This window comes from Haliotis rubra, unplaced genomic scaffold (assembly GCF_003918875.1).
Source record: "Haliotis rubra isolate DU_JTF1 unplaced genomic scaffold, ASM391887v1 Scf304, whole genome shotgun sequence".
Classification (NCBI taxonomy): Eukaryota; Metazoa; Mollusca; class Gastropoda; order Lepetellida; family Haliotidae; genus Haliotis; species Haliotis rubra.
This window is the reverse complement of record NW_025766974.1, coordinates 1,201,248-1,227,833: the sequence shown is the minus strand read 5'-3', so window position 1 is coordinate 1,227,833 and position 26,586 is coordinate 1,201,248. Positions and strand designations below refer to the sequence as shown.

Here is a 26,586-nt window from a genome sequence, read left to right as displayed (position 1 = left end):
TATGGTCGACCGATTGTTATCAGGCCGGCACGCAGAAGATAAAACACAATTATTAATAGTAAACACATATACTCGCAAGATGAAAACTGATTGAGCATTTGCATAGTGTGGAATGTAAAATTTCTATAATTAGCCATTTTGCATACAAGAAGCAGAATAACAATTCTACTGACCATGACAACCGTTTTCACCTAATGTGATTGAATCCGACATGAAAGTACTGGCATAGCTGTGAACACCGTTCATATTCTTCTTCAAACTGGAACAATGCAGGATGCGTTCAACGTATTGACCAGGTGTCGATCTGCGTATAGAGAGCACACCCTATTCAAGGAATCCACATCATGTGACCAGTTTATTCACCGGCTCGTTATTCACAGGCATTCAGGCTCGGCGTCAGTTGTATAAGACCAGCACGTCACACTCAGCGTCCAGGTGAGTGAGCTCCAAACTGCAGCAGTCCGAAAGATGTCTAGATGTATGAGCCGCAAACTAACGGAGTGGAGCACAAACGAAGCCGCGTTTTGGTATCTAGCTCTGTGAGCCCCAAACTGCTGCAGCCCGAAAAGATGTCAAGATGTCTAGCTGTCCGGCTTTAGTGCAGCCTTCGTGATGGTAGCCCCAACAGTAACCTCCATGTTGTGGAGCCTGGTATCCCTAGGGACGACTTGCTACTGACAAAGTCGGTCTCACCCGTGTGATTGGGGATTGCTGAAATATTAGAGAGGAACATCGCGTCAGGGGAGATTTGTTGAAGTGGGCAGTATTCTGTTTGAAGCAGCGTAAACCACACCCAACAAGACAAAGAAGATTTTGAAACCAGCAAAAGCGATACCAAGAAATAAAACGTACCTTCCTCTTTGAAAAACCATTCCAGAAAATGGACAAGCAATCCAGAAAGCATACCAACAACCACCACAATGAAGCTTCCAGTGAGAGACTCCAGATCAGCCCTGGTCGGTGGAGCTCTCTGGACAGTTCAGTTTGCCCTCATCCCACCAGCGTCTCTTGAATACCCAGCTGACGCTTCTTCTGAAGCTCCAGATGCTATATACATGTCAGCTTCATAACGCTTCATATTTACGAATATATACTACCCATCGTTTAGATTCGCTTAAACACTCACTACATGTTATGTATGTATATATGGTTACATCGAAATGAATTTCCCCACTAATTGGGGAACCAACTGCAAACCTTATAAGGTCGATGAATCGCACGAGGATCATGCATCAAATTGCTAAAGAGCATAAAATCGTGCATGTGAACAGCTGTGTTTTGCTGTAAAGGTTTGTTAAGAATTGCCACTTTCACTCGAGTTCCATCATTTATTGAACTCATTATACAATCTTTTCAACGTTACGCTGAATTTGGTTTACAATACATCAGTTCATGTGTAAACAGTACCTTTTAAACAGCATGGAATATATTTGTAAAATCTACTTTGAACAGTTGACTGAAGTAAGTGGCTGGCGACATTTACACCAGGAGTCTAAACTTTTGATAGTATATTTCACAATACAATATGTGGCATTAACATGTTCGTTTGGGTAGACGAATAATGTAATTTCTTCCTACGCCTCTGCTTTTTGCTACATGTCATCTGTGGGTCATGAATGGGGAGGTGGTTCGAATAACGATAGTCTCCACTCAACATTGTAATGTCACAAACATGCCACCATGTACGTATTTCAAATTTGAAATGTCACATATGATTGTTCTATATCGAAAACCCAATGTATGATGTGGCATTCTTGAAGACAAGATATATAATACCTACAAACAAAGTATGGGAACACTTAAAATTTGATAGTCATATGTAAACATAAACGTGGTGAGGCCATTTATACTCTGTTGCAATGAATTTTGTTTCCGTGCTAAATGGGCATTTTAAACGACATTTTAAACATGCAGAAGCAACCGATTAAATATTCGTTGAGTTGGAGGAGGAAACGCTGTCAAAAACAGCGAAAAACAAGGGTGCTGAAACACTATAACGCCATGTTTGATTCAAAACGCCGAAACACAGCCTAGTGCATGTGGAAGACAGACTGTTTCTACTTTAAAAATGCCCCTTAAAGACGCCAAAGTCATCATTCTACAATCAATAAAATTTCTGCAGCTTGTGAAAACTTGGTTTGGTAGAGTGTGAATATTATTCAGTGTAGGTCCCCACGCTGATGATATTTTCTTGGTGTACACAGACTTTTCTCTTCAGAGCAAAACGCATAGGGCCCTCACGCTGAACATGTCCCCTACCGCAGCTACAATTCACAGTTCCTGCAATGGAGAGGGTACTTCCTGATGATTGACGAATCTGGTAATGAAGGCGACGTTATCATTCAACACACTGTTGACAGCGTGGTCGGTGAAGTTGAAGAGTCCAGTGCCTTCCCATGTGCTTCCAGATATTGACGTACTTATCCCCGAGTGGGTAGTCCCATACCGCCAAGCTGGAAGGAGATGATGAGATGCCATAAACAACGTGAAGTACTAGGTAGGACAGACCTTAAAGCTGAAGCACTAGGGTAGACACAGACTCCTAAACTCTGAAGCACTAGGTAGGACAGACCTTAAACCTGAAGCACTAGGTAGACAGACCATCAACCTAAAAGCACTAGGTAGGACAGACCTTAAACCTGAAGCACTAGGTAGGACAGACCATCAACTCCAAAAGCACAACGTGTAGGATAGACCTTAAACCTGAAGCACCTGTGCAGGGACAAACCTTAAACCTGAAGCACTAGGTAGGACAACCAATCAACCTAGCACAACGTGTCGGACAGCTCCTTAAACCTGAAGCACTGCAGGTAGACAGCCCTTAAACTGAAGCACTAGGTAGGACAGAAAGCCTTAAACCTGAAGCACTGGGTAGGGCAGACCTAAAACCAGAAGCACTAGGTAGGGACAGACTCTTAAACCTGAAGCACTGGGTAGGATGGTATTCTTAAACCTGAAGCACTAGGTAGGACAGACCTTGGAAACCTGAAGCACTAGGGTAGGACAGACCTGGAAACCCGAAGCACTAGGGAAGGACAGACTCATCAACCTAAAAGCACAACGTAGGACAGACCTTTGGGAACCTGAAGCACTAGGTAGGGCAGACCTTTAAACCTGAAGCACTAGGTGGTACAGACCTTAAACCTGAAGCACTATTAGGTAGGACAGACCTTAAACCTGAAGCACTAGGGTAGACAGACCATCAACCTTAAGCACAACGTAGGATAGACCTTTAAACCTGAAGCACTAGGTAAGACAGACCTTTAAGCCTGAAGCTACCAAGGTAGGACAGACCTTAAACCTGAAGCACTAGGTAGGACAGACCTTAAACCTGAAGCACTGGGTAGGCAGACCTAAACCTGCTGAAGCACTAGGGTAGGACAGAGGATCTTAAACTCTGAAGCACTAGGTAGGGACAGACCATCAACCTAAAAGCACTAGGTAGGACAGACCTTAAACCTTGAAGCAATGTAGGTAGGACAGACCATAAACATTAAGCACTAGGTAGGACACAGACCATCAACCTAAAAAGCCTGGCAACGTAGGATAGACCTTAAACCTGAAGCACAAATGTAGGACAGACCTTAAACCTGAACCACTAGGTAGGACAGACCTTAAACCTGAAGCACAAGGTAGAGACAGACCATCCACCTAAAGCACAACGTAGGATAGACCATCAACCTGAAGCACAACGTAGAACAGACCTTAAACCTGAAGCACTTGGTAGGACAGACCATCAACCTAAAAGCACAATGTAGTACAGACCTTAAAACCTGAAGCACTAGGTAGGATAGACCTTAAACCTGAAGCAACTAGGTAGGACAGACCTTTAAACCTGAAGCACTAGGTAGGACAGACCTTAAACCTGAAGCACTTGGTAGGACAGACCATCAACCTAAAGCACAACGTAGGATAGACCTTTTAAACCTGAAGCACTAGGTGGGACAGACCTTAAACCTGAAGCACTAGGTAGGACAGACCTTAAACCTGAAGCACTAGGTAGGACAGCCCCTTAAACCTTTTCGAAGCACTAGGTAGGACAGACTTTAAACCCGAGAAGCACTAGGTAGGGACAGACCATCAACCTGAAGCACAACGTAGGACAGACCTTTAACCTGAAGCACTAGGTAGGACAGACCATCAACCTCAAGCACAACGTAGGACAGACCTTAAACCTGAAGCACTAGGTAGGACAGACCTTAAAACCTGAAGCACAAGGTAGGACAGACCTTAAACCTGAAGCACTAGGTAGGACAGACCTTAAAACCTGAAGCACTGGGTAGGGCAGACCTTAAACCTGAAGCACTAGGTAGGACAGACCTTAAACCCAGAAGCACTCTCTGGTAGGACAGACCATCAACCTAAAGCACTAGGTAGGACAGACCTTAAACCTGAAGCACCAGGTAGGCAGACCTTAACTCCTAAGCACTAGGTAGGACAGACCATCAACCTAAAGCACAACGTAGGATAGACCTTAAACCTGAAGCACAACGTAGGACAGACCTTAAACCTGAAGCACTAGGTAGGACAGACCTTAAACCTGAATCACTAGGTAGGACAGACCATCCACCTAAAGCACAACGTATGATAGACCTTAAACCTGAAGCACTAGGTAGGACAGACCTTAAACCTGAAGCACTAGGTAGGACAGACCTTAAACCTGAAGCACTAGGTAGGACAGACCTTAAACCTGAAGCACTGGGTAGGGCAGACCTTAAACCTGAAGCACTAGCTAGGTAGGACAGACCATCAACCTAAAGCACAACGTAGGATAGACCTTAAACCTGAAGCACTAGGTAGGACAGACCTTAAACCTGAAGCACTAGGTAGGACAGACCTTAAACCTGAAGCACTAGGTAGGACAGACCTTAAACCTGAAGCACTGGGTAGGGCAGACCTTAAACCTGAAGCACTAGCTAGGTAGGACAGACCATCAACCTAAAGCACAACGTAGGATAGACCTTAAACCTGAAGCACTAGGTAGGACAGACCTTAAACCTGAAGCACTAGGTAGGACAGACCTTAAACCTGAAGCACTAGGTAGGACAGACCTTAAATCTGAAGCACTAGGTAGGACAGACCTTAAACCCGAAGCACTAGGGTAGGACAGACCTTAAACCTGAAGCACTAGGTAAGACAGATCTTAAACCTGAAGCACTAGGTAGGACAGCCCTTAAACCTGAAGCACTAGGGTAGGGACAGACCTTAAACCTGAAGCACTAGGTAGGACAGACCTTAAAACCTGAAGCACTAGGTAGGACAGACCTTAAACCCGAAGCACTAGGTAGGGCAGACCTTAAACCTGAAGCACTAGGTAGGACAGACCATCAACCTAAAGCACAACGTGGGATCAGACCTTAAACCTGAAGCACTAGGTAGGGCAGGCTATCAACGTACAGTACTAGACCATGCATACCAGTGACGTCTGGACAGGACAGACCAGAAACGTGGCGTACTGGATACGGCAGAATATCAACGTAATTTCTATTAGATAGGACATAGAACAGGTATCGTACTAGGGTCGTAGGTCCGACCTACACCCTGAAGACCTATATAGGACAGGCCGTCACAGTGACGAACTAGAGGGGGGTCACCAACGAGATGAAAAAAGATGAGTTTGTACTGTGGCAGCCTTTTCAGAGTAACTCTTGCGAAACCAATGGTTCAAAGAGTGTTACGTAATAACCGTGTGGAATCAGAGACACAAGTGCCCATTAAACCCGATGCTTATCCTATAAGGCTATTCGTGTTTTCTGAAACTGATAAGAACATGTAATAAACAAGTTGAACCCAAAAAGTATCAGTAGGATAACACGGAATGTGAGCTGGCGATTGAATTTACCTCCCGATATGGTTTAGGGGCAAAGCAAAGTTAAATACGTTCACTCTAAACAATTGGTCAATTCTTATCTTACTATTTGTGTTACAATCGGTGGGTGGTCGAGACTGGTTATTCTCTGATGTTGGTGTTCACATATTCACCTGTTGTTCCCACCGCCCATGCTCATGTCCTTCCAGATGGTGTAGAAGCTCTCCTCAATGGCAGCCATTCTCTTTAAAGTAGGTCATCACTGAGGAATCGGCGACCACGGAGTACCTGATGTCGGATCAGTGAGGCTAGCTCCGTCATGGAGCTGATGGCGACGTCCCATGCGGGACACGGTGAGGAAAGCGGCCAGGTTGGCGGTGAACGTGGACATCATGATGATAGAGAAGAACCAGAATCCAGCGACCAGGAGGCGTGCGGAAAAGCTTTTAGGAGGAACACCTGCCCCTGGAGCGGAAGGGAAAAACAATCAGATATACTTCAGGACACCCAATTAACATTCCTTTTAATATCAAAAACCTTGTTCTCCCACCAGCCCTAGTGTTTATAACGTTGCTCGTATCTTGAAACCAGCCACCCAGCCTAGACATAAACCTGGATAGAAAAGTCCAAGTATTTCTGAAGGGTTCGCTGTAAGTGGTGCTTCAGGTACGTAACTTCCGGTTCCAGGGACCGTTGTGGTATCGGTATTAGAGATGTGTTCCAGGTACATTTCCGTGTATTGAAATGTACCTCACTAAATTTAGAATACAAGTGCATCATATTTGATCAAAGAATGATTCGCACAACACAGGCAAAGCCGAAAGAAAGACGTTTCGTTATTATGTATAAGGGACTCGCCCAGGATCAACAGTTTTGTACTGAGATCCTGTTCAGGTCGATTTCAATGCAAAAACAGGTACCCGCTGTACATCCGTAATACCTGATGGCCACGACCCCTTCAGCCCCATCAGAGATAACTAGCAGGAAGTGAGGGTCACAGTGTGTGAACTGACTGATTATGTGTTATCATACCTCGACAGAATCAACTGGCTTTACAGAGTTGCATCCCTTTGGTTGAGACGTTCGTGCACTATAAAACCGGTTTGTACTGAATGGTTTCTGAGTGGCTTCACCAACGTGGTAAGACTACCTTAGACTTCCCCTCAAATCAAGCTGCCCTATGTTCACATCGGCGTTAAGACAAATCCACAGGGATACATTCGCAGAAACAAATGGGACAGGACCTTCAAGTATCCCACAGCTAACTAACCGGACATGGTGAGGGATCCCATCACGAACCAGATGCTCTCCTTCAAATCGAAAGCCTTTTTGTCGACCACCTCTCCTTCCACAGTCGAGTCCTTCGCCCTAGTGGGCGTGTAGCGGTCAAACAACAGTAGAATGATGCTGGTCACTGCGATGACCACGCCCAGACACAGCCAGGCCAGAGGAGTGAAGACGTCGGCGAAGTAGAACAAACTGATTTGCCGATTTTGTTTCTTCATGACGATCTGTATACCTGCGAAGTCGTAGTAGGAGGGTGAAGTCCACCACGTCTTCTGTCTGCCGTCACTGTCAGAGCGCCTGCTATGATGTCAGAGTCCTAGGGAGATATTTTACCAGTGGAATGTATGCTTGTTTGTTTTATTCTTTCACGTCGCAATACTCTCTGTAAACTACCAGCGTCAATTTAAAATCACTGAACAGAGGGAATGATTGCAGTAACGATAATGTCATGAGGGTATCCAATAGGCTATGAAGAATTAATCAGTACATCTATTTCATTTCGAAATTATCAAAGAATTGCATATGTCTGCTTTTCTTCATTCATTACGAAAGCTGGACATAGAACAATATGGAAGCAAAGTAAGTGAGATCATTTAAAAATTAAATTGAAAAAAGATGGTGGGGAAGTATCTTTTGGTAGACAGTGTTTTTGTCGTTATTACGTATTAAATGTAATGATCAAACAGCCTAGCCCCGTATTATAACATTTAATGTAGTAACATTTAGGAAATGTGTTGCTGATAACTTTAATCATCTCAGATCTGGTTTTGGTGGAGGTGGAACACCTTTGCTTTCACATGATGTCATATTATTTTTATCAATGTCGGTAATATATCAGTAGTAACATTTCATAACCATTGCTTCAATGTTATAGTTCTTCATGTTCTTCTCAATCTGTTTCTCACTGACGATTGTAATGTTGACGGAGGACTACAACCATACCCCTTCAACGATGTTCCTGATGCAGCCGGTCCATATGCTGTTTGAGTCCATGTTACCATAGTGACCGTCATAGCATTCTTTCACGGTGTAGGTAAAGCCGATTATTTTGGAAATGGCATCAAGCACATCAATGCTGTAGCCAGAATAGTCTCCCGTTGAGTTGCGGATTACAAACGGAGGTTCCTTAAAATATGAATTATCATATATTAAAATAAATGTATTTAGATACTTTCTTTCATAAGACCGTAGCGTACAACATTCACTATATTGTTTTCACTCATTTTGAAGTAGAGACGGGTATATATGAAGTTTAGATTTTTCACTTATATTAACTTATTGTGTGGCAGGTCACGTTGCGACCATAATATGTGGTGGTGGAGCACAGGCCCTCGTGTTTTTGCTAGGATTAAATAGTAGTGGTGGGAATTGGTTAAAATCTCATAATTGATGATTGGTTCATTACAACCGATCAATCATCGAAAATAATTGGTTAGCGTCATTTATGAAATGTGTTAATGCACACAAAAATAAGGAAAAAAACATGTAGTTCTTTGGGGTTTTTTGGGCAAAATTTCACATCTTTAAAGGGTGACTAGTAGGGAGGAACATAAATTCTTCAAGATAAATTCAATCATGACTTGGAACGAGCTTGTAGTGCTTATGAAATGTAACAGACAAAACCAACCTAGTGAAAATACTGTTAATGAAAACAAGTGTTCCAGAATTGTTTGTGTTCGATTATGAGAAAACATGATCGATTGCTTGGTCGTTTAGTCACTGCGACCAATCTTCGATTATTTCAATTAATCGGACCACCACTACTTCACAGTACAATACATAATGACAAGGCCGGACACTTCGGTGCACCCTACCCGCCTGCTTTGCCGATCGCTATGCCACCATCGCATGCAATCGTTTAAAACGTAATGTAAACATATTCATGGATGATTGGCCTATCGAGCCCCACTCATGACACCTATCAATTCTTTATTGTTATTTCTGCAAGTCGATTGAAACCCGATTTTGACTCTCAACGAAACGATCTTGACACAAATGGATGACGATGTGTCCGCACAAACGGGGGTGTGGTCTCAAAGCAAGCCCTCTGGTTGGTTGATTCTTGTTCAGGAGACATTTACAACTTATGCATTCTTTTGAGAAGCCATTGCTCGAAATATATTCTTACATTAAGCAGTCGATGAAAGAAAGAAATCCCGCGAATTTATAAAGAATTGCAGATTTGCAAGGTTTGACCAATCAGAGGGCTTGCTTCGACCACATCCCGTTTTGTGCGGACATATCGTCATCCATTTGTGTCAAGATCGTTTAGTTGAGAGTCAAAATCGGGTTTCAATCGACTTGCAGAAATAACAATAAAGAATTGTCAAAATCGGGTTTCAATCGATTGGTAGGTTTCATCATAGGTGATCGATAGGCCAATCATCCATGATTATGTTCACATTAAGTTTTAATCGATTACATGCGATGGTAGCGTAGCGATCGGCAAAGCAAGCGGGTGGGGTATACCGAAGTGTCCGGCCTTGTGATAAGGTGTTGTACTGTGTAGCATTTCGAGTCGGGGGTCATCTCAAAACACTAAAAAAAAATAATAATCTTGAATCTTCGCAAAGACACGAGGGCCTGTGTGGTGGAGGGGGTTACCGAGGGATGATCTTCCCTCAGTATTCTTATCCAGGAACGTCGGTGTGTTAGTCACGGGAACTCTTAAACCGATACACTACCCTATATCATTGGGTGCATGAGGTCATGTGCGACAGGTGAGAGCAGGGTAGTGACAGAACATTTTCGAGACGTTTGTACCGTACCACAACAGCCGCTACCCTGAGGACCACGCCCTTGACACCATTGACAAACAGCTGTTCTGTCGACTCCACCCCACCGCTTTGACTCCACGTGGCCACCTGTGCACAGAGGAGACACGTCAATGTGACCACATGTACAAGTATATCAGATCATACGATATCAAAACATGGTGAAACCAACGTACATCAAACTTAAATATTAGAGACTTATTTCATCTGTTCTTCAGGTGAAAAGCCCATTTCTGGTGGCCCCCCGCCTTGATGTTGCTGGAATATTGCTAAAAGCGGCGTAAAAACAAACTCAGTCAGTCTTCAGGTGAACTATCCTTCGTCAAATTATGTCTGTCAACAAGGCCTGCATCAGCTTATTGTTGGCCCTCGGTAGATCTCTGACCACGAAAGTGTTGATGTTTAATGAAACGTGAACACAAGTTTAGTCAATGGTGGTGCTCGCATCTTCATTCTCAAAAACTGCTGAAAACTGAACATAGTCCTGATGGATGGCAGCAAGTGTACCTTGACGTTTCACGTTGATAGACTCGGTAAAGAATCAACAATATACATTATGACTTTGCTGTTTTAAACGGAGTGGTCATTCTTTTCTTCAGGATCTGGTTACTGAGAAACCCTCTCTGTCGTAATTATGGATCCAGACCTAATCAATAATAACCTGAAATATAAATCCTTAGCGTTCTTGTTATACCTGGTCATCGCGACATTAGGGGGCGGTGATCCGCCAAGCCTTCATGTCATACAATAGCACTTTAGGAACCTGCTGGGCGCACAAACCTTTCACGTGTGTGGTTATTCATGAAATATTCTTTGGATTGAAGCACGTCCTTTCAAAAATCGACTCACAAACATATATTAATGATAACATGTTTAACACGATAGTTTTCCAAAAAACCTATATATGCCGGATTCATAAGGTTCAGGTTCCCACTTGTATATTCCAGTGTAACTGTATACAAAGATGACAGAATGCTTACGGTCCTATGATATCTACATGTCGTCGTCAGGTATACCTACAATATATTATCTACTTTCTGACATAGTATACTCTTTCATGGCACCGCTATATTGACCAAAGGGTCATTGGGATTGTTTTGTCTCATCCTTGTGGACATGTCTCGTGTTTGTAGAATGTAATTAAAGAAAATCGGTTTTATTGACCTGAGAGAGGCTTCTTGTGTCGTTGCCGGTGTATTTACACAGTGTAAACTTCACTTCACTGCTAGTGGCATCTTCTTGTCCAAATACCCGAGTGTCATTCTCGATAACCTAGAAAACATGCAAAGTAAGTTCTATTTCAGCCATTTGTATTTATGTGTTTATTGATGGTCATGAAATGTCTGATAAGAATTAACGGTGTTAACTTGTATATCTAATTATGGATGATATTTTGTTATGACTTGAGGTTTTCACCTTGTTCAGCGACCTGTCGAAGAGAGATTTGCAGGAATTACATGATGAGGAGCAGGCACACACTGGGTCCGACGTCGCAGCTATGACGTCATGCATCTCCTGAATGACGTCAGCCGTGAAACCAATGAGCCGCTCTTCGTTGTCCATGGTTGCCTGTAATGCAGAGCTCAGTAAACACGCAGATAAACATGTGACACGTCTGTCGAACTGGAACGCAACAAATTCCAGACAAACGCAACAGAAGTATTCACTGGGAAGCTGTGGTGCGTGACGTGATCTCATTATCAGATCCGTATACTGTAGTTAATACGGTGTATGAAACTGAACCAAAGTTTCAGTTTAATTCATGATTAATACAACTGAAGTATTCCCAGCTCAGCTAGATTTGTTTGCCAAACGGTCCAACCCAAGTGTCTATTTATTGTCTTCCTCCTGAAGCAAGGGCGATAGGTTTTCACCATTATCGAACCAGGCTGGAATAATGGAAGTCTACTTTGGCTAGACTAACGTGGAGATGCATAATGTAATCAAAATCGCGCAATGACATCGACATCCGGTTCGTCAATAACATGGCGGCCCTCATGGAGATTTCGGTCGATTGCAGACTTTGCAGAGCTTGTGTACTGTCAGCTGGGTGTAGGCAGATATTTTCCAAATCTTTTCAGGCTTTTATTCATGGTGCTCAAATGATCTGACGCACTTGATAAGATAAGGCCTGTTTTATTGTGATAACGTTCTTGATTATCTATGAGATCGTCTTGATTGGCCTCCGCCATGGTATTGTCTAAGTGCATGTGATATTAAACGTGGGCTCTGACTGGTCAGTTGGAAGCACGTAGAAGGGACAGCATTCAGCATAGCTACCGCGTGTGGTGGCGCTACCATCGAACCATACAATTCAGCTTGGCAGGGATGGAGACTGCACTATTACAGTCAGTTAACTCCCTTGGAGGATGGTTAAATATATTATTAAGTACACAACAGTTGGCCAAAGACATGCTTTTTTGTACTTTACCCTTTCGTTGCTAGTATCATAGTTCTAAAATACGTCATACTTTCCTCTTACTTAAATAAATAATTGTGACTTTATAAAATAGGACTAAACAGCACATTTTGTATATTTTATTCAATAACGAGAATACTAAACGCTGTCTCAGTTATTGTTGATCTTCATTTTTCCAAGTTGTAAGATAATTAGCATTATGTGTTAAAAGCTTTAAGACTACATGCATGGTCCGGCCCAAGTCTATAATCTGTCAGTATCGATATACGCTCGTCTTCATTCCCAAGTTTTCTTGATAAGCCTTATGTGCTAACTGTTAAGACGACATGTCCGGAGAGAGAAGTAAACATTACTCTATGATAACACGCTCTCCGAGAAAACTGTTAGATAAATTTGGTCATTTCTGCACTCTCACGTCTTTCAAAGCTACGAGGTAATCTTAAGATTTAGATAGTCAGCAGTGAAGATTAGCAGCATTTGTAAGTATTGTTTAAAGAAGTGACCATTGAACGTGCGACCATATCACGAACTCTGAGAGCATCGGTGGTATATATAACGGCCTTTATTCGGGGTATTTCACTCATGAAATGCTCCGAATAAAGACTGGCCACTAATCGATGCTTCTCTTGGTTATTTGAAGGTAAGCCATGTTCAGTTCATTCATTGTATGTTCTTAAATTATGTTCATATTTCTCTGTTTTCTATTACGTTCCATACTGTTAGTTTAGGCCAATATCATCATTTATCTAGGCAGTATTGAAAAAGTACAACAAGGAATATCTGTATCATAGTTGTGTCAGACCATGTAGAACAAATCTAACAATCTTACATCAAAATAGTTTACAGTATCATGTAGTAACGTTAAGACATAATATAGGTTCAGTATATCACAATTACATATGATCGGGCTCGTGGAAGCAAAGCAATTCTTGCGCACGTGTTGTATATTTGATTGCGTGTTTGCAATGAAAGTGAATGTCAGTGAATGTATTTCTAAATGATTATCATATGTCTTTAACTCAAATGTTCCATGCTACCTTTCATCAACCAATGTTTAAACAATGTACATATTAGGTGAAGTTACAATATGGTACACGCAAAACTACTGAGCGCACATAAACATTGTTGTTTCATTCTGTTGCTCACATATTGCTACGTTCTCAGTACTGTAAAGCTTCAAGTATGTATATGTATACTTATTCAATAACATGCCGTTCGGCATATGATCTTTAGTAATTCACAACAGTCTGGATATTCAGATGTGGTCATATGATTCAGCTAGCAGGCTGAACATTTATATTATTTGTGTATTTTTATTATTCTGCTTAGTTTGTATTCTGTTTGGATGTAGCAAACTATATAACGCCTATTATTTGCGACTTCCATGGAAGATTATTTTAGCAATTGATAGCACATGTACTAAGTGTCTTACTGAACAGTTACCTCATCATTCTCTACGCATATTTCTCAGCTGCGCTACATCATGTGTATTATGCTTCCAATATAATATGAAGTGTCCTCACTTCCGTTTAATCTTGGTCATTGTTTATTGTAAGGTATATTGTCAGTAAGGTTTATGCAATCATTAATTCACATGATTTTCATATTAGGTATTAATTGTCCAAGTTTGAAATGCTGATGTTTTATATAATTGACTCATGAAATGCTCCGAATAAAGACTGGCCACTAATCGATGCTTCTCTTGGTTATTTGAAGGTGTTGCGGTCCCAAGCTAATTCCCCGACAACAAATTCTAGGTATTATAATTATCCTAGACCAAATATAAACCCTAAAAAGGTTACTATAAGGTCAAAGTTATTATAAATGGTGGAGAATCCGGGTAATCCTAGATGACCGGCGCAACACCCAGTAACTACAGACAGAAGCTGAGAGGCCAAGAGCCAAGGTCCTTGCTGACCAGCCTGCTCAGTCCCGTTTCGGTTTCACAATCATCACCTATCCTCGTGTCTCCATCTGTCATCCCAACGACCGCAGCAACTTCGACGACACCTGCTGCTACGTCGGCACCATCAACAAGAGCAACAATAACTCCGCCTGTCAACACAATTATGGCAAGTATGCCACATGTGAAACTCGAGGGGTTCTCTGGAACTGCAAATGGCCAGAATTGGTGGCAGGACTTTCTAAACTTTTCAAACTTTTACTCCTTCAATGATGAACGGAAATGCCAACTGTTACCATTTTATCTTGAAGGAGAAGCTAAACTCTGGTATCGTGAGCTACCTGACGGAGATCGAAATAATCTCCCTCGAATAAAGGCGTCATTTGACCAACGCTTCTCCTCCCAAACTTCGTTTGACGTGAGTGTGCTGCAGATGGCCCAAGCTACTAACGAGACTGTCAGTAGCTACGTTACCAAAGTTCAAGCTGCCACGACACACCTCAGCCTCCCTACCTCCGTTGTTGTGGCAATAGCAGTAAATGGGCTTCGTTCGGAAATACGACAGATTGTCTACAACAAAGAACCTACCACCTTACAGGAAGTAAGGCATCAGGCAACATTGGCTGAAAAATCCTTTACAGCTAATTCAGGTGATGTCAATATTGCAGCGAAGGTGGACCAGCTCGCGAATTTGGTTGCCACCTTGATAACCAAGGCAACGCCCGCACCTCTGCAGGCTGACGCAGTCGCAGCAGCTACTGGACAGCAAGATGTCCACAGCCACAGACCTCCAGTGCAGAGACGAACACAGCCTCCACAACAACAGCTGCAGCAACTGCTGCCTCCCAACCAGCCTCCACCGCCGATGACTGCTCATCCAATGAACATGCCCAGGCAGCTGCCTCGACCTGCATTCCAGAGCCAACAGTACCCACACCCTCAGACACAGTATCCACGGCGACCACGACTACCAGTGCCACCTCACCTCCAACAGAAATGTCATGGCTGTGGTATGTATTGCTCAAATCGTTATGCATGCCCACACTTCAACACAGTCTGTACATACTGCAATAAGTTAGGACACCATTTTAGCGTTTGTCTCAGTGCTTATTATTCACAGAATAAGACCTCTACACAATAGGGACTCGCGCCTGATTCTCAGATTTCTGAGGTCAGGCATGAGAAATCAGTGGTCTCACTTGTGGCTCCCTTGGTCAAGAACACTGTTCTGATAAAGGTGAAGCAAGTGAAGACCCCAGCTCTTGTTGACACAGGTGCATCCATCAGCTGTGTCAGCATGCGCTTCCTACACAAGGCAGGATACACAAGGGAACAGTTATCTAAGTCCCATCTTAGTCAAATAACAGGAGTAGGAGGTGAACTTCACTCAGTATTAGGCTCCATTTCCCTTGAAATTAACGTTGGCAATGTTCTTCTGTCTCAAACGTTTCATGTTCTCTCCTCTCTTCATCACTCTCTCATCCTCGGCATGGACTTTTTAGAGGCTAACAAAGCAGTAGTCTGTCTCTCTACTAAATGTCTTTACATTCATGAAGGTCTAATAACTGTTGCTTTGGTTGAATCAAGTGCAGGTTTTGCTAGGTGTAAGCATCAAGTGGTTGTTCCCGCCCAACACCAGGTAGATGTTCCTGTTCTTATCTCTAGAAACAAAAGAGATGCTATCCTTTTACTTGAACCTGTCCCTGAACTGTCCAAAACAAAACTTCAAGGTGCTAGGTGTCTTGTAAGGAACTCCAAAAAGGGTGTGTACATGAGACTGCTGAATCCAACAGATAAAGATGTCCACTTAAACACTAAAAGAATCCTTGCAACCACTTCAGAAATTGACAGTTCCTCTGTATCAGTTCTGTCAGACACGCTTCGACACAGACACTAGGTCCTCTACATCCACCATGTCAAAACAATTCAATGCATGCTCCAGTCATTCATCCAACACACACTTGGGTCATTTATCCAACTCCCCACCAAGGTCACTTAGTCACACAAGACTCAGGTTGTACATCCAACATGTCGCCACAGGTCAATGTATACTCTAGTCATTCATCCCACATACCCTCAGATCATACATTCAACTCACACTCAGGTCGCTCATTCAATCACAAATCAAGTAGTGTATCCAACATGTCACATCAGTTCAGTGCTTCTTCATCATATCACCCTAAAGTCATCTCATCACTTACCTCACGGTTAGATCATTCCAGTCGCATATCTTCTCAACCCCACCCTCATGTTCCTCAAAACAACTTGGAGCCACCTCAGGTCTCTGCTCATTCATCACAAAACCAAAGTTCGCAATCCTCAGCTGATATATCTTTTGATCTAAGTGAATCTGATCTTTCTTCAGATCAAAAACAAACTCTCTTATCCTTTTTACATTCTCAAAGATCTGCCTTTGCCCAAAACTGGTCTGAAATAGGTACAACTCATTTGCATCGACACAAAATAGAAACAGGTGATGCCAGACCAGTAAGACTTCCCTTCTATCGTCAAAGTGCTGAAATCAGGAAAGAATGTTCCAAACAAATAGATGAAATGTTGGACGCAAACATTATCTCCCCAAGTTCTTCTGAATGGCATTCCCCTGTGGTTATGGTGCGGAAACGTGACAACACCTATCGTTTTGCCGTCGACTACAGACGTTTGAATGCTGTCACGAAGCCCATTTTCTTCCCTCTCATTCGTTTTGAAGATGTCATAGACACTGTTGGTGAAAGTCAAGCAAAATTCTTTAGTGTTCTGGATTGTGCTAGTGGCTTCTGGCAGATTCCCTCCATTCTGACACGAAACACAAATCAGCATTCATCACTCCTGATGGTGTATTTGAGTGGAATCGCCCTCCCTTTAGGCCTTAAAATGCCCCAATGGCTTTCCAAAGCACAATATCAGAAGCATTAAAAAGAAATGAATTGGAAATACATTTTGATTTATGTGGATGATGTGATTGTATTTTCCAAAACCTTCTCTGAACATTTGACCCATTTGAAATGTGTGTTCCAAAAGATCAAACAAGCTGGACTTACACTAAAAGCTAGTAAGTGTAAGTTTGCTGCCAAAGAAGTTCAGTATTTAGGGCACATTTTTGACAAAGAGGGAATTAAAGTAGATCAATCCAAAATTGAAGCAGTCAATAAAATTTCCCAACCAAAGAATGTGCATGCTGTTAGACACTTTTTAGGTTTAGCCAGTTACTACAGAAAATTTGTCCCAAACTTTTCAGGAATTGCTTCACCACTTTATGATCTTCTCAAAAAAGACACTCCCTTCATTTGGTCGGACAAAGCTGAACTGGCCTTCACTACACTTAAGCAAAAACTTACATCATCTCCAGTTCTTGCTTATCCAAATTCCTCTCATCCATTCATTCTCACCACTGATGCATCAAATACTTCCATTGGGTACATCTTAGGTCAAAAGGACACTGAGGGACGTGAACATGTGATATGCTATGGCGGCAGATCTTTACATCCAGCAGAAAGAAAATGGGGTGTCACACATTTAGAATGCCTGGCAGTGGTAGAAGGAATTAGACACTTTAGAGTATATTTGGCATCAAAGAAATTTGAGGTGTACACAGATCACAAAGCTTTGACATGGCTCCATAAATTCAAAGAAGATTCAGGACGACTAGGCAGATGGTCACTGGTGCTACAAGGCTATGATTTTGAAGTTATACACCGTCTAGGGAAGTCTAATGCGAATGCTGATGCTATTTCTCGTACTCAGTATCCTGAACCCCAATCTCTTCCAGTCACTGATGACATACCATCCCCTCCCCTGCCCTCTCATGTTAATGCAAATGTTGCTTCACTTACAGACTCTCTTTCTTGTATTGATAAGCCCAAAGTGCACCAGACCACCCACTCACAAACAGCCAAACAACACTCTACCGATGAGTGCCAATATAGGCTTTCAGCCTCTTCTGCACCATCTACCTCTGTCACAAACATCACAGCTCACGCTGCTTCTGCTATGCCCAAAGTTGACGATTCTGTCTCCCTAGCTGTTGATTTTGTGTATGTCAATGAACCACAAAATTCTTGTCCATCTGTCTCTGCAGTGTCATCTGAGTTAGATGTTGACCAAATAGATGTCAAACAATACAGTTCCCCAGATCTGCGGCTTATTATTGATTTTCTTCAGAAAGGTGAAATTCCAGAATCCTACAGTGAATCTCAGGTCAAGGGTCTTAGAGGTCGTGCTCAAGAATTTGATATCTGTGATGGTGTCCTTTACCATTTTTATCAATCAAAGTTTCGAGGTTCCAAAACAATCGCCCTCGGTCGCCACTCAATTGGTTGTGCCTCTTTCTCTCTGCTTAAAGATCTTCTGCATGCTTATCATGATTCAAAAGTAGGTGGTTGTCATTTCGGTAGAGACTCAACTCGGCACACCCTCTTAGCCAAATATTACTGGCCAAGCATGTATCAAGATATTGAAAACTACATCAAATCTTGTGATATCTGTCAGCGATCCAAACGTAGAGGTCAATGCCAAGCCAGCTCCAATGGTCCCAATGCCAATTGAAGACACTTTCTCCCGCCTTCACATTGACATTTTAGGTCCCCTTCCTGAAACCAAGGCAGGCTACAAGTATGTTCTCTTGGTTGTTGATTCTCTCACGGGTTGGACAGAAGGTTTTCCTATGCGTACACAAGAAGCTAGTGAGGTTGCTACACTTCTTTTCAATGAAGTGATTACTCGATTTGGGGCACCTCGCACTCTTCTCTCTGACAGAGGACGCAATTCGCGTCAAAGCTCGTCAATGCTCTCTGTGAGCTCCTTGAAATCAAGCACCACTATACCTCAAGTTATCACCCCCTCAGACTAATGGCATGTGTGAGCGTACGGAACAGCACCATTGAGCAAGCCCTCAGAGCTTATGTTGAGCGTGATCAATCCAATTGGGCAGATCTCATCCCCTGTATCATGATGGCTATGCGTTCAACTCCATGTCATTCCACTGGTTATACACCTCACTATCTCATGTTTGGTAGGGAAATGCATCTTCCAATAGACATGAGCCTACTTCCCAAGCCCACAGTAGGGAAAACTGCTGAGAAACATCTCAACACGGTCTTGGAAAATCTCAAATTTGCCAAATCCCTAGCCAAAGAGAACATGAAGATAAGTCAGAAAATCAACAAAGAGCATACAGATTTGAAGGCTAAGGTCCCTTCCTTCGCCGTTGGTGACAAGGTCCTTCTAACTGACCCTACGGTTCCAAAAGGTCTCTCTTCCAAATTGTCAAGCAAATGGGCAGGTCCTTTCTCTATCATTGATTTAGGTCCAAATTACACATTCAAACTACAGCATTCTCACACAGCCAAAGTCCACAAGTCCCTCGTTCATGCCAACAGATTGAAAGCTTACACTGAGAGAACTGAAAATCAGCCCAATACCCAAGTTCCTGATAGCGAGACAGAGACTACATGTCCATCCCCAGCTCCTCAGCGAACAGATGACTCCGATGATGACACAATCCCAGTACCTTCACAATCAAACATGCCTGATCATGACATCCCCGTTTCTTCACCCACTCCTTCTCCTTCTCAGACACATGATATTGACATCCATCAAAGTCAAACATTCCCTATTGATGGGATCCTTCGCTGCAAATTCATTAGAGGTAGGAAACACTATCAGGTCAAATGGACTGGATATTCCAAAACCACTTGGGAACCTTCATCAAACCTCAGCGCTCATCTTCTCAAACATTTCCATAAGCACAAGACAAATTCTGGGCATGCACGCAAACGCAAACCTCGGTATTTCACGTAGTTCCAGGCATACCTCACTCTCCTCAGTCTCTTGAAGATATTTCATTTGGTTCCTCAGATAATGTTTGACCAACCCTTCTACAGTTACATAGTTTCTGTGTTTCATAAGTGCTAGGATTTGCATATGTTACTGCAGGACATTTTGCATCTCCAGGTCATCATTGTTTTATTGGTTTCCATTGTTTCGTTTCTCTAAGGGTCTGCATGGAGTCTGGTGTTGCTTTGGCTACTGACTGTTTTCGCTCATCCTGTCATGTGTTCAAGTCCAATTCAACGACTTAATTATGGAATCATCTACCAGCCAACTTCCAAAGTTCACTTTGCCACAGAATTTTGGGTCCACACCTACGAAGTCAAGCTCCCACCAGTTCCACGTATTCTCACCATGAGCGGCTGTCACCAGGGTGACAACATCTGTCCACTCCTCAATCAATTTCAAATGCATTTAAATGTTGTCAAAACCAAGTGTGTTACTCAACTTAATGCAACACGTCAACAAATCATGAAGCTCATTCCTGAAACCAGTCGCTCTACCTCCTCTCGCTCCAAAAGAGCAATTTTAAGTTTTGTAGGTTCTTTGTCTAAGACATTATTTGGAACGGCAACTACAAATGATGTCGACATACTTGCTCAACACATAAATGCTCTCACCAAACATGACATTAGTCTTTCAAATACCCTCAAACAACACTCTGCCCATATGTCATCATTCATGAAAGTCGTTGATACTCGTTTTAAAAATGCTGTGAAAGGTGTAAAGGCCAACCATGACGCTATTCAATTTACTTCCCTTGCTCTAGAGAAAAATATTAAGTCCATTCAGTCCTCCCTTGTAACACTGACATCACTTTTAATTGACCAGATTGAACAAGCGTATGTTGTAGAACATCAACTTGAGGAACTAAAGTTAGGTATTCATGATCTAGCCAAGCATAAATTGTCACCACTCCTAATCCCTCCTGAGATCTTACAACAGACTGTACATCACATTGCAAATCTTCTTGCCCAAAAGTACCCGACCTTTAAGATTCTGCAAACGACTCCAAATTATTATTATGCTAATGCTAAATTCATCTTTACCCGTGCAAAATCCAATGTTTACATTTCAGTAAAATTCCCGTTGTCTTCTATGACCAAGCCATACCAACTATACAAAATAATATCTCTGCCCTTACCCATCAACGACACTTCATCTCATGCTACACAACTTTTAGATATTCCAGATATTATTGCCATTTCACAAGACCATCAACAATATGTTGAACTCTCTAGTTCTATGACAGGTTCTTGCCTCGGTGATGACATATTACTTCAGTGTCCCTTTCGTATTGCAGTCCATTCTACAACTATGCCTTCGTGTACTCTTGCCTTGTTTCAAAACATCAAATCTTCTGTGAAGGCTCTCTGTGATTTTCGTTACATTACCAAACCACAGCCTTCCAAGATACTAATGATAGATGACTCTCATGTTCTCGTCTACAGGATCCCCTTTCTGAAGCTTGCTTGTAAGGGCAGCCATAGAATGGTTACTGGTTGTTCCTTTTGTGTTCTAGAAATTCCTTGTTACTGCTCATTATCAACTGAAACATTCTCCTACCCAGCAGCCTTTTCATCTTGCAACAATTCCTTTAGGGGACATCTCTAAACTTTTCCCCTGTCAATCTAGCCTTACTTCAACATTTCTTTGATTCATCTGCACTCTCAACAATTGCCGGAGATACAACGTTTCAGAAAGCTCTTAATTTTTTCTATTCCAAAATTTAAAATATATTCACACATGATGTCTGATACTTTGGCAAATGACAATAAGGCCCATCTTAGTCTCAAGCATATTGCAGAGAGTGCCAAGAGAGATGAAACTATTTTTCAAACAATAGCTGAGCCTCTTCTTGATGGAAAAATTGCTGTTCAAACCACATGGCTGAATACAAACTTCCTCATTGCCATTATTGCCAGTACTATCTCTGGTATAACCTTTGTTTTCGCCCTTTGGATGTTCTTTAAAATTCGTTCACTAACTGCTGCCCTTTTGTTGGTCACCCGGGCTGCCCCTGTCAAAGCTGTGATGCCTCCAGATCTCAGTTACATCGCTCCAACTACTCCTAGTACAGGTGTATCTGACTTTGTGCTACGGGATCTGGCTGACTATCACGTGTCCATCCTTTTAGGATTACTCACTGTAGCTGTTGCTTCTGTCTTGCTCCTTCTATGTCGCCGACGCTCCGCTTCTCAGAATGGTCTCTTGCTAGAACTGACCACAGGTCCGGATTGCGTTATTGTCCCAGTCATGTCCCTGACTCTGTGCCCTTCTTATTGGAACATTCAGCCACCTTACAGTATAGACAACCTTCGAATCTCAGGTTATTTCTTCCCTACTCTTTCTGTTGATTGGCCAGGATTTACCATTACAAACAAGCTGACTACAACTTCCCTTGTTATCCCTAACAACATAAGAATATCTTTTCTTAATGCCCGTAAACTCCATAAGATTTTATCACAACCTTTTAGTGCATACATTCTTCAAGTCCACAACAGTTTTTATCAGGTCCTTGGTCAGACAGACATGTTGTAGATACATTTATGTGTGGGCATTGCATCTGAGCAATACATTATATTGTGTATATATTATCTTGTGTAATCATTTATATATCTGATATTTGATGTGATTGGATTTCTTGTATTCATTCCTTTATTTTGTTTCATTGTATTTTGAAAAATTGTATACTGTTCTCAACATAAAAGCTTTTGAGGACAAAAGCTCCACGACGCCCAGGGGTATATCATAGTTCTAAAATACGTCATACTTTCCTCAATCTTAAATAAATAATTGTGACTTTATAAAATAGGACTAAACAGCACATTTTGTATATTTTATTCAATAACGAGAATACTAAACGCTGTCTCAGTTATTGTTGATCTTCATTTTTCCAAGTTGTAAGATAATTAGCATTATGTGTTAAGCTTTAAGACTACATGCATGGTCCGGCCCAAGTCTATAATCTGTCAGTATCGATATACGCTCGTCTTCATTCCCAAGTTTTCTTGATAAGCCTTATGTGCTAACTGTTAAGACGACATGTCCGGAGAGAGAAGTAAACATTACTCTATGATAACACGCTCTCCGAGAAAACTGTTAGATAAATTTGGTCATTTCTGCACTCTCACGTCTTTCAAAGCTACGAGGTAATCTTAAGATTTAGATAGTCAGCAGTGAAGATTAGCAGCATTTGTAAGTATTGTTTAAAGAAGTGACCATTGAACGTGCGACCATATCACGAACTCTGAGAGCATCGGTGGGGTATATATAACGGCCTTTATTCGGGGTATTTCACTCATGAAATGCTCCGAATAAAGACTGGCCACTAATCGATGCTTCTCTTGGTTATTTGAAGGTAAAGCCATGTTCAGTTCATTCATTGTATGTTCTTAAATTATGTTCATATTTTCTCTGTTTTCTATTACGTTCCATACTGTTAGTTTAGGCCAATATCATCATTTATCTAGGCAGTATTGAAAAAGTACAACAAGGAATATCTGTATCATAGTTGTGTCAGACCATGTAGAACAAATCTAACAATCTTACATCAAAATAGTTTACAGTATCATGTAGTAACGTTAAGACATAATATAGGTTCAGTATATCACAATTACATATGATCGGGCTCGTGGAAGCAAAGCAATTCTTGCGCACGTGTTGTATATTTGATTGCGTGTTTGCAATGAAAGTGAATGTCAGTGAATGTATTTCTAAATGATTATCATATGTCTTTAACTCAAATGTTCCATGCTACCTTTCATCAACCAATGTTTTTTAAACAATGTACATATTAGGTGAAGTTACAATATGGTACACGCAAAACTACTGAGCGCATATAAATTGTTGTTTCATTCTGTTGCTCACATATTGCTACGTTCTCAGTACTGTAAAGCTTCAAAGTATGTATATGTATACTTATTCAATAACATGCCGTTCGGCATATGATCTTTAGTAATTCACAACAGTCTGGATATTCAGATGTGGTCATATGATTCAGCTAGCAGGCTGAACATTTATATTATTTTGTGTATTTTTATTATTCTGCTTAGTTTGTATTCTGTTTGGATGTAACCAAACTATATAACGCCTATTATTTGCGACTTCCATGGAAGATTATTTTAGCAATTGATAGCACATGTACTAAGTGTCTTACTGAACAGTTACCTCATCATTCTCTACGCATATTTCTCAGCTGCGCTACATCATGTGTATTATGCTTCCAATATAATATGAAGTGTCCTCACTTCCGTTTAATCTTGGTCATTGTTTATTGTAAGGTATATTGTCAGTAAGGTTTATGCAATCATTAATTCACATGATTTTCATATTAGGTATTAATTGTCCAAGTTTGAAATGCTGATGTTTTATATAATTGACTCATGAAATGCTCCGAATAAAGACTGGCCACTAATCGATGCTTCTCTTGGTTATTTGAAGGTGTTGCGGTCCCAAGCTAATTCCCCGACAACAAATTCTAGGTATTATAATTATCCTAGACCAAATATAAACCCTAAAAAGGTTACTATAAGGTCAAAGTTATTATACTAGGTTGTACTATCTCTAAATTACAATGAAATTGTATATATGCCAAAATGTTAATTGGTTGTGCAATTGTTAATATATTTCACACAATTATTTGTAAATTTGAAGTTGTTACTTTTGCAATTTCAATGTATTCACATATCATTCGAATGAAACATTGAATGTTATGTACTATGAAATTTGTACATTTTCTGAATTTCATCGAAAGCTATTGTTTGTTGTAGTTTTCTGAACCTCATCAGCTCATCAGCAACTTTACTCTTCAAGTGAACGCAATGATATTCATCAAGTCCTCTGCAGCAGCCATTTATTTTGAACTGTAACTCCTTAAATATCAATACAATAAACCCTGTTGATGAGAGTATCAGTTTTTGTGTTCTGCATTAACAGTTAGTATTAGGACTAATATTACTCCAAAAGGTAGAGCATGACTTGTTTCTGTGGAACGGCATGCTGGTAACACTTACCGTGCTGTGGAGGTCTTTGATGACGAGGATGCTGTGGTCGTAGCTCTTGTCACAGCAAGGTGTGATACCGTCGGTGGTGTGCAGCAGCCAGTGGTACCGCCCAGACAACATGTTCAGCCGATGTGCCTACAAAGACATCTCCAACCTCACTATACAATGTGTGACGGGGATGTGTACAATGTGAACACATACAAAACCAAAAGTGTTCAGGAATGTGTTGACTTCCTTATGTACATCTGGAGCGTTTTATCTAAACACGTTTAGGGCCAACACTTGAAAACGAATAATCGTCTCACAATCTATACACCACCTGAATGCAACATCTTCAAGACCCAAACGTGTAGAATGATATACTGAGTATTCCTAACATTTAAACTCAATCCTAACCATGCTAACTGCGTCAAACTTGGGAGACATGGTACTCGCTTAGCAGCAGAACTAGTCATGCAGCACTTAAATAACTTGCAGAACTTGGCGTAAGTATGGCGACGGTTGTGTTCAACATCTTAGTAAGTCGGTTGATTTTACAGCGGTGTGATTTCCGGAGCTGAAAACTCTGGTTTATTAGAATGGAGGACTCTTCACAATATTACTGATTTGTAGAATAGCGATCATTGAAAATGTATATTCTCTGTCATTATCTTCTGTAAACTGATTTTGCTCTGAATTAGAAAATCCCACTGACGTGTCTAAGCATATCTTCTATAGACCCCGATGTTCCCATCAGAAACACGTATCGGACGTCGGTTTTCAAAGTCAGGTTAGCAAGCACTTCCGGTATGTTGTCATGTGGCATGGGCAACTCGAGGTGGAACAGGAAATGGTTGACTTTGCGCAGACTGATCTGTTCATGGTACTCTGTAAGAAACTGAGACTTTGAGACCAAACCAGAGAATTAGCTGCCGATACCATATCCCCTCGTCTACAGCTTGGGCGTTGGGAAGGTGTACCAACGTACGCTGGCGGAACATCAGCATGTCAACAATTTTGTCATACAAATCAACAAGTATTTTTACAACCTACAAGTATTTTCCTTTTACATCTTTTCAAATATGTATACTAATTCATCGAAATGAACCTCTCTCAGATTCCACAATCAGGAGCCACTGGTTAATTCTGACGAAAATATGTTTACATATTTGGATTTATGGAATTAAGTTACTTCAGGTGATATGACAGAACCATTATTACGACGAAGTGCGACAGTGATTTCACTGAATGTACATACCTTTTCCCGATTCATCATACAAGAAGGCGACAGAGTCACTCGGGGAATGTGTGTAGTTCGCCACATCTGCCACGATGTCGCGGTAGTCAAACGGTGTCGTGTGCACTTGGAAAACAAACGTGTCATTCTCCGCCCCGCACGACCCCGGGTGGAGGGTTATATAGGCCAGGAGGTTCTCGTGGAAGAGGTTCAACGGACAGGACCTTGTCCGAGTGTCCAAAACAACCAGCCAGCCCGACAGACTGGGGTATTCTGACAACAGAGGTGGGGACATCAACACACATATTTGCAGAGGAATTACGAGATAATAATGTTGTAAAGT

At 41.7% G+C, this 26,586-nt stretch overlaps 1 protein-coding gene across 1 annotated transcript; it reads right to left on the bottom strand.

Annotated features, from left to right (window-relative positions):
• Window positions 1–2,271: 2,271 nt before the first annotated feature.
• LOC124282841 (ionotropic receptor 25a-like) lies at window positions 2,272–26,373 on the bottom strand. The gene is given in 13 exon segments (XM_046718879.1): window positions 2,272–2,394; window positions 2,396–2,453; window positions 5,983–6,053; window positions 6,123–6,274; window positions 7,080–7,361; window positions 7,364–7,412; window positions 8,039–8,221; window positions 9,865–9,960; window positions 11,035–11,142; window positions 11,287–11,439; window positions 25,037–25,162; window positions 25,722–25,894; window positions 26,265–26,373. Coding segments are annotated over 12 exon segments (1,512 nt in total). The 5' UTR covers window positions 25,833–25,894; window positions 26,265–26,373.
• Window positions 26,374–26,586: the final 213 nt, after the last annotated feature.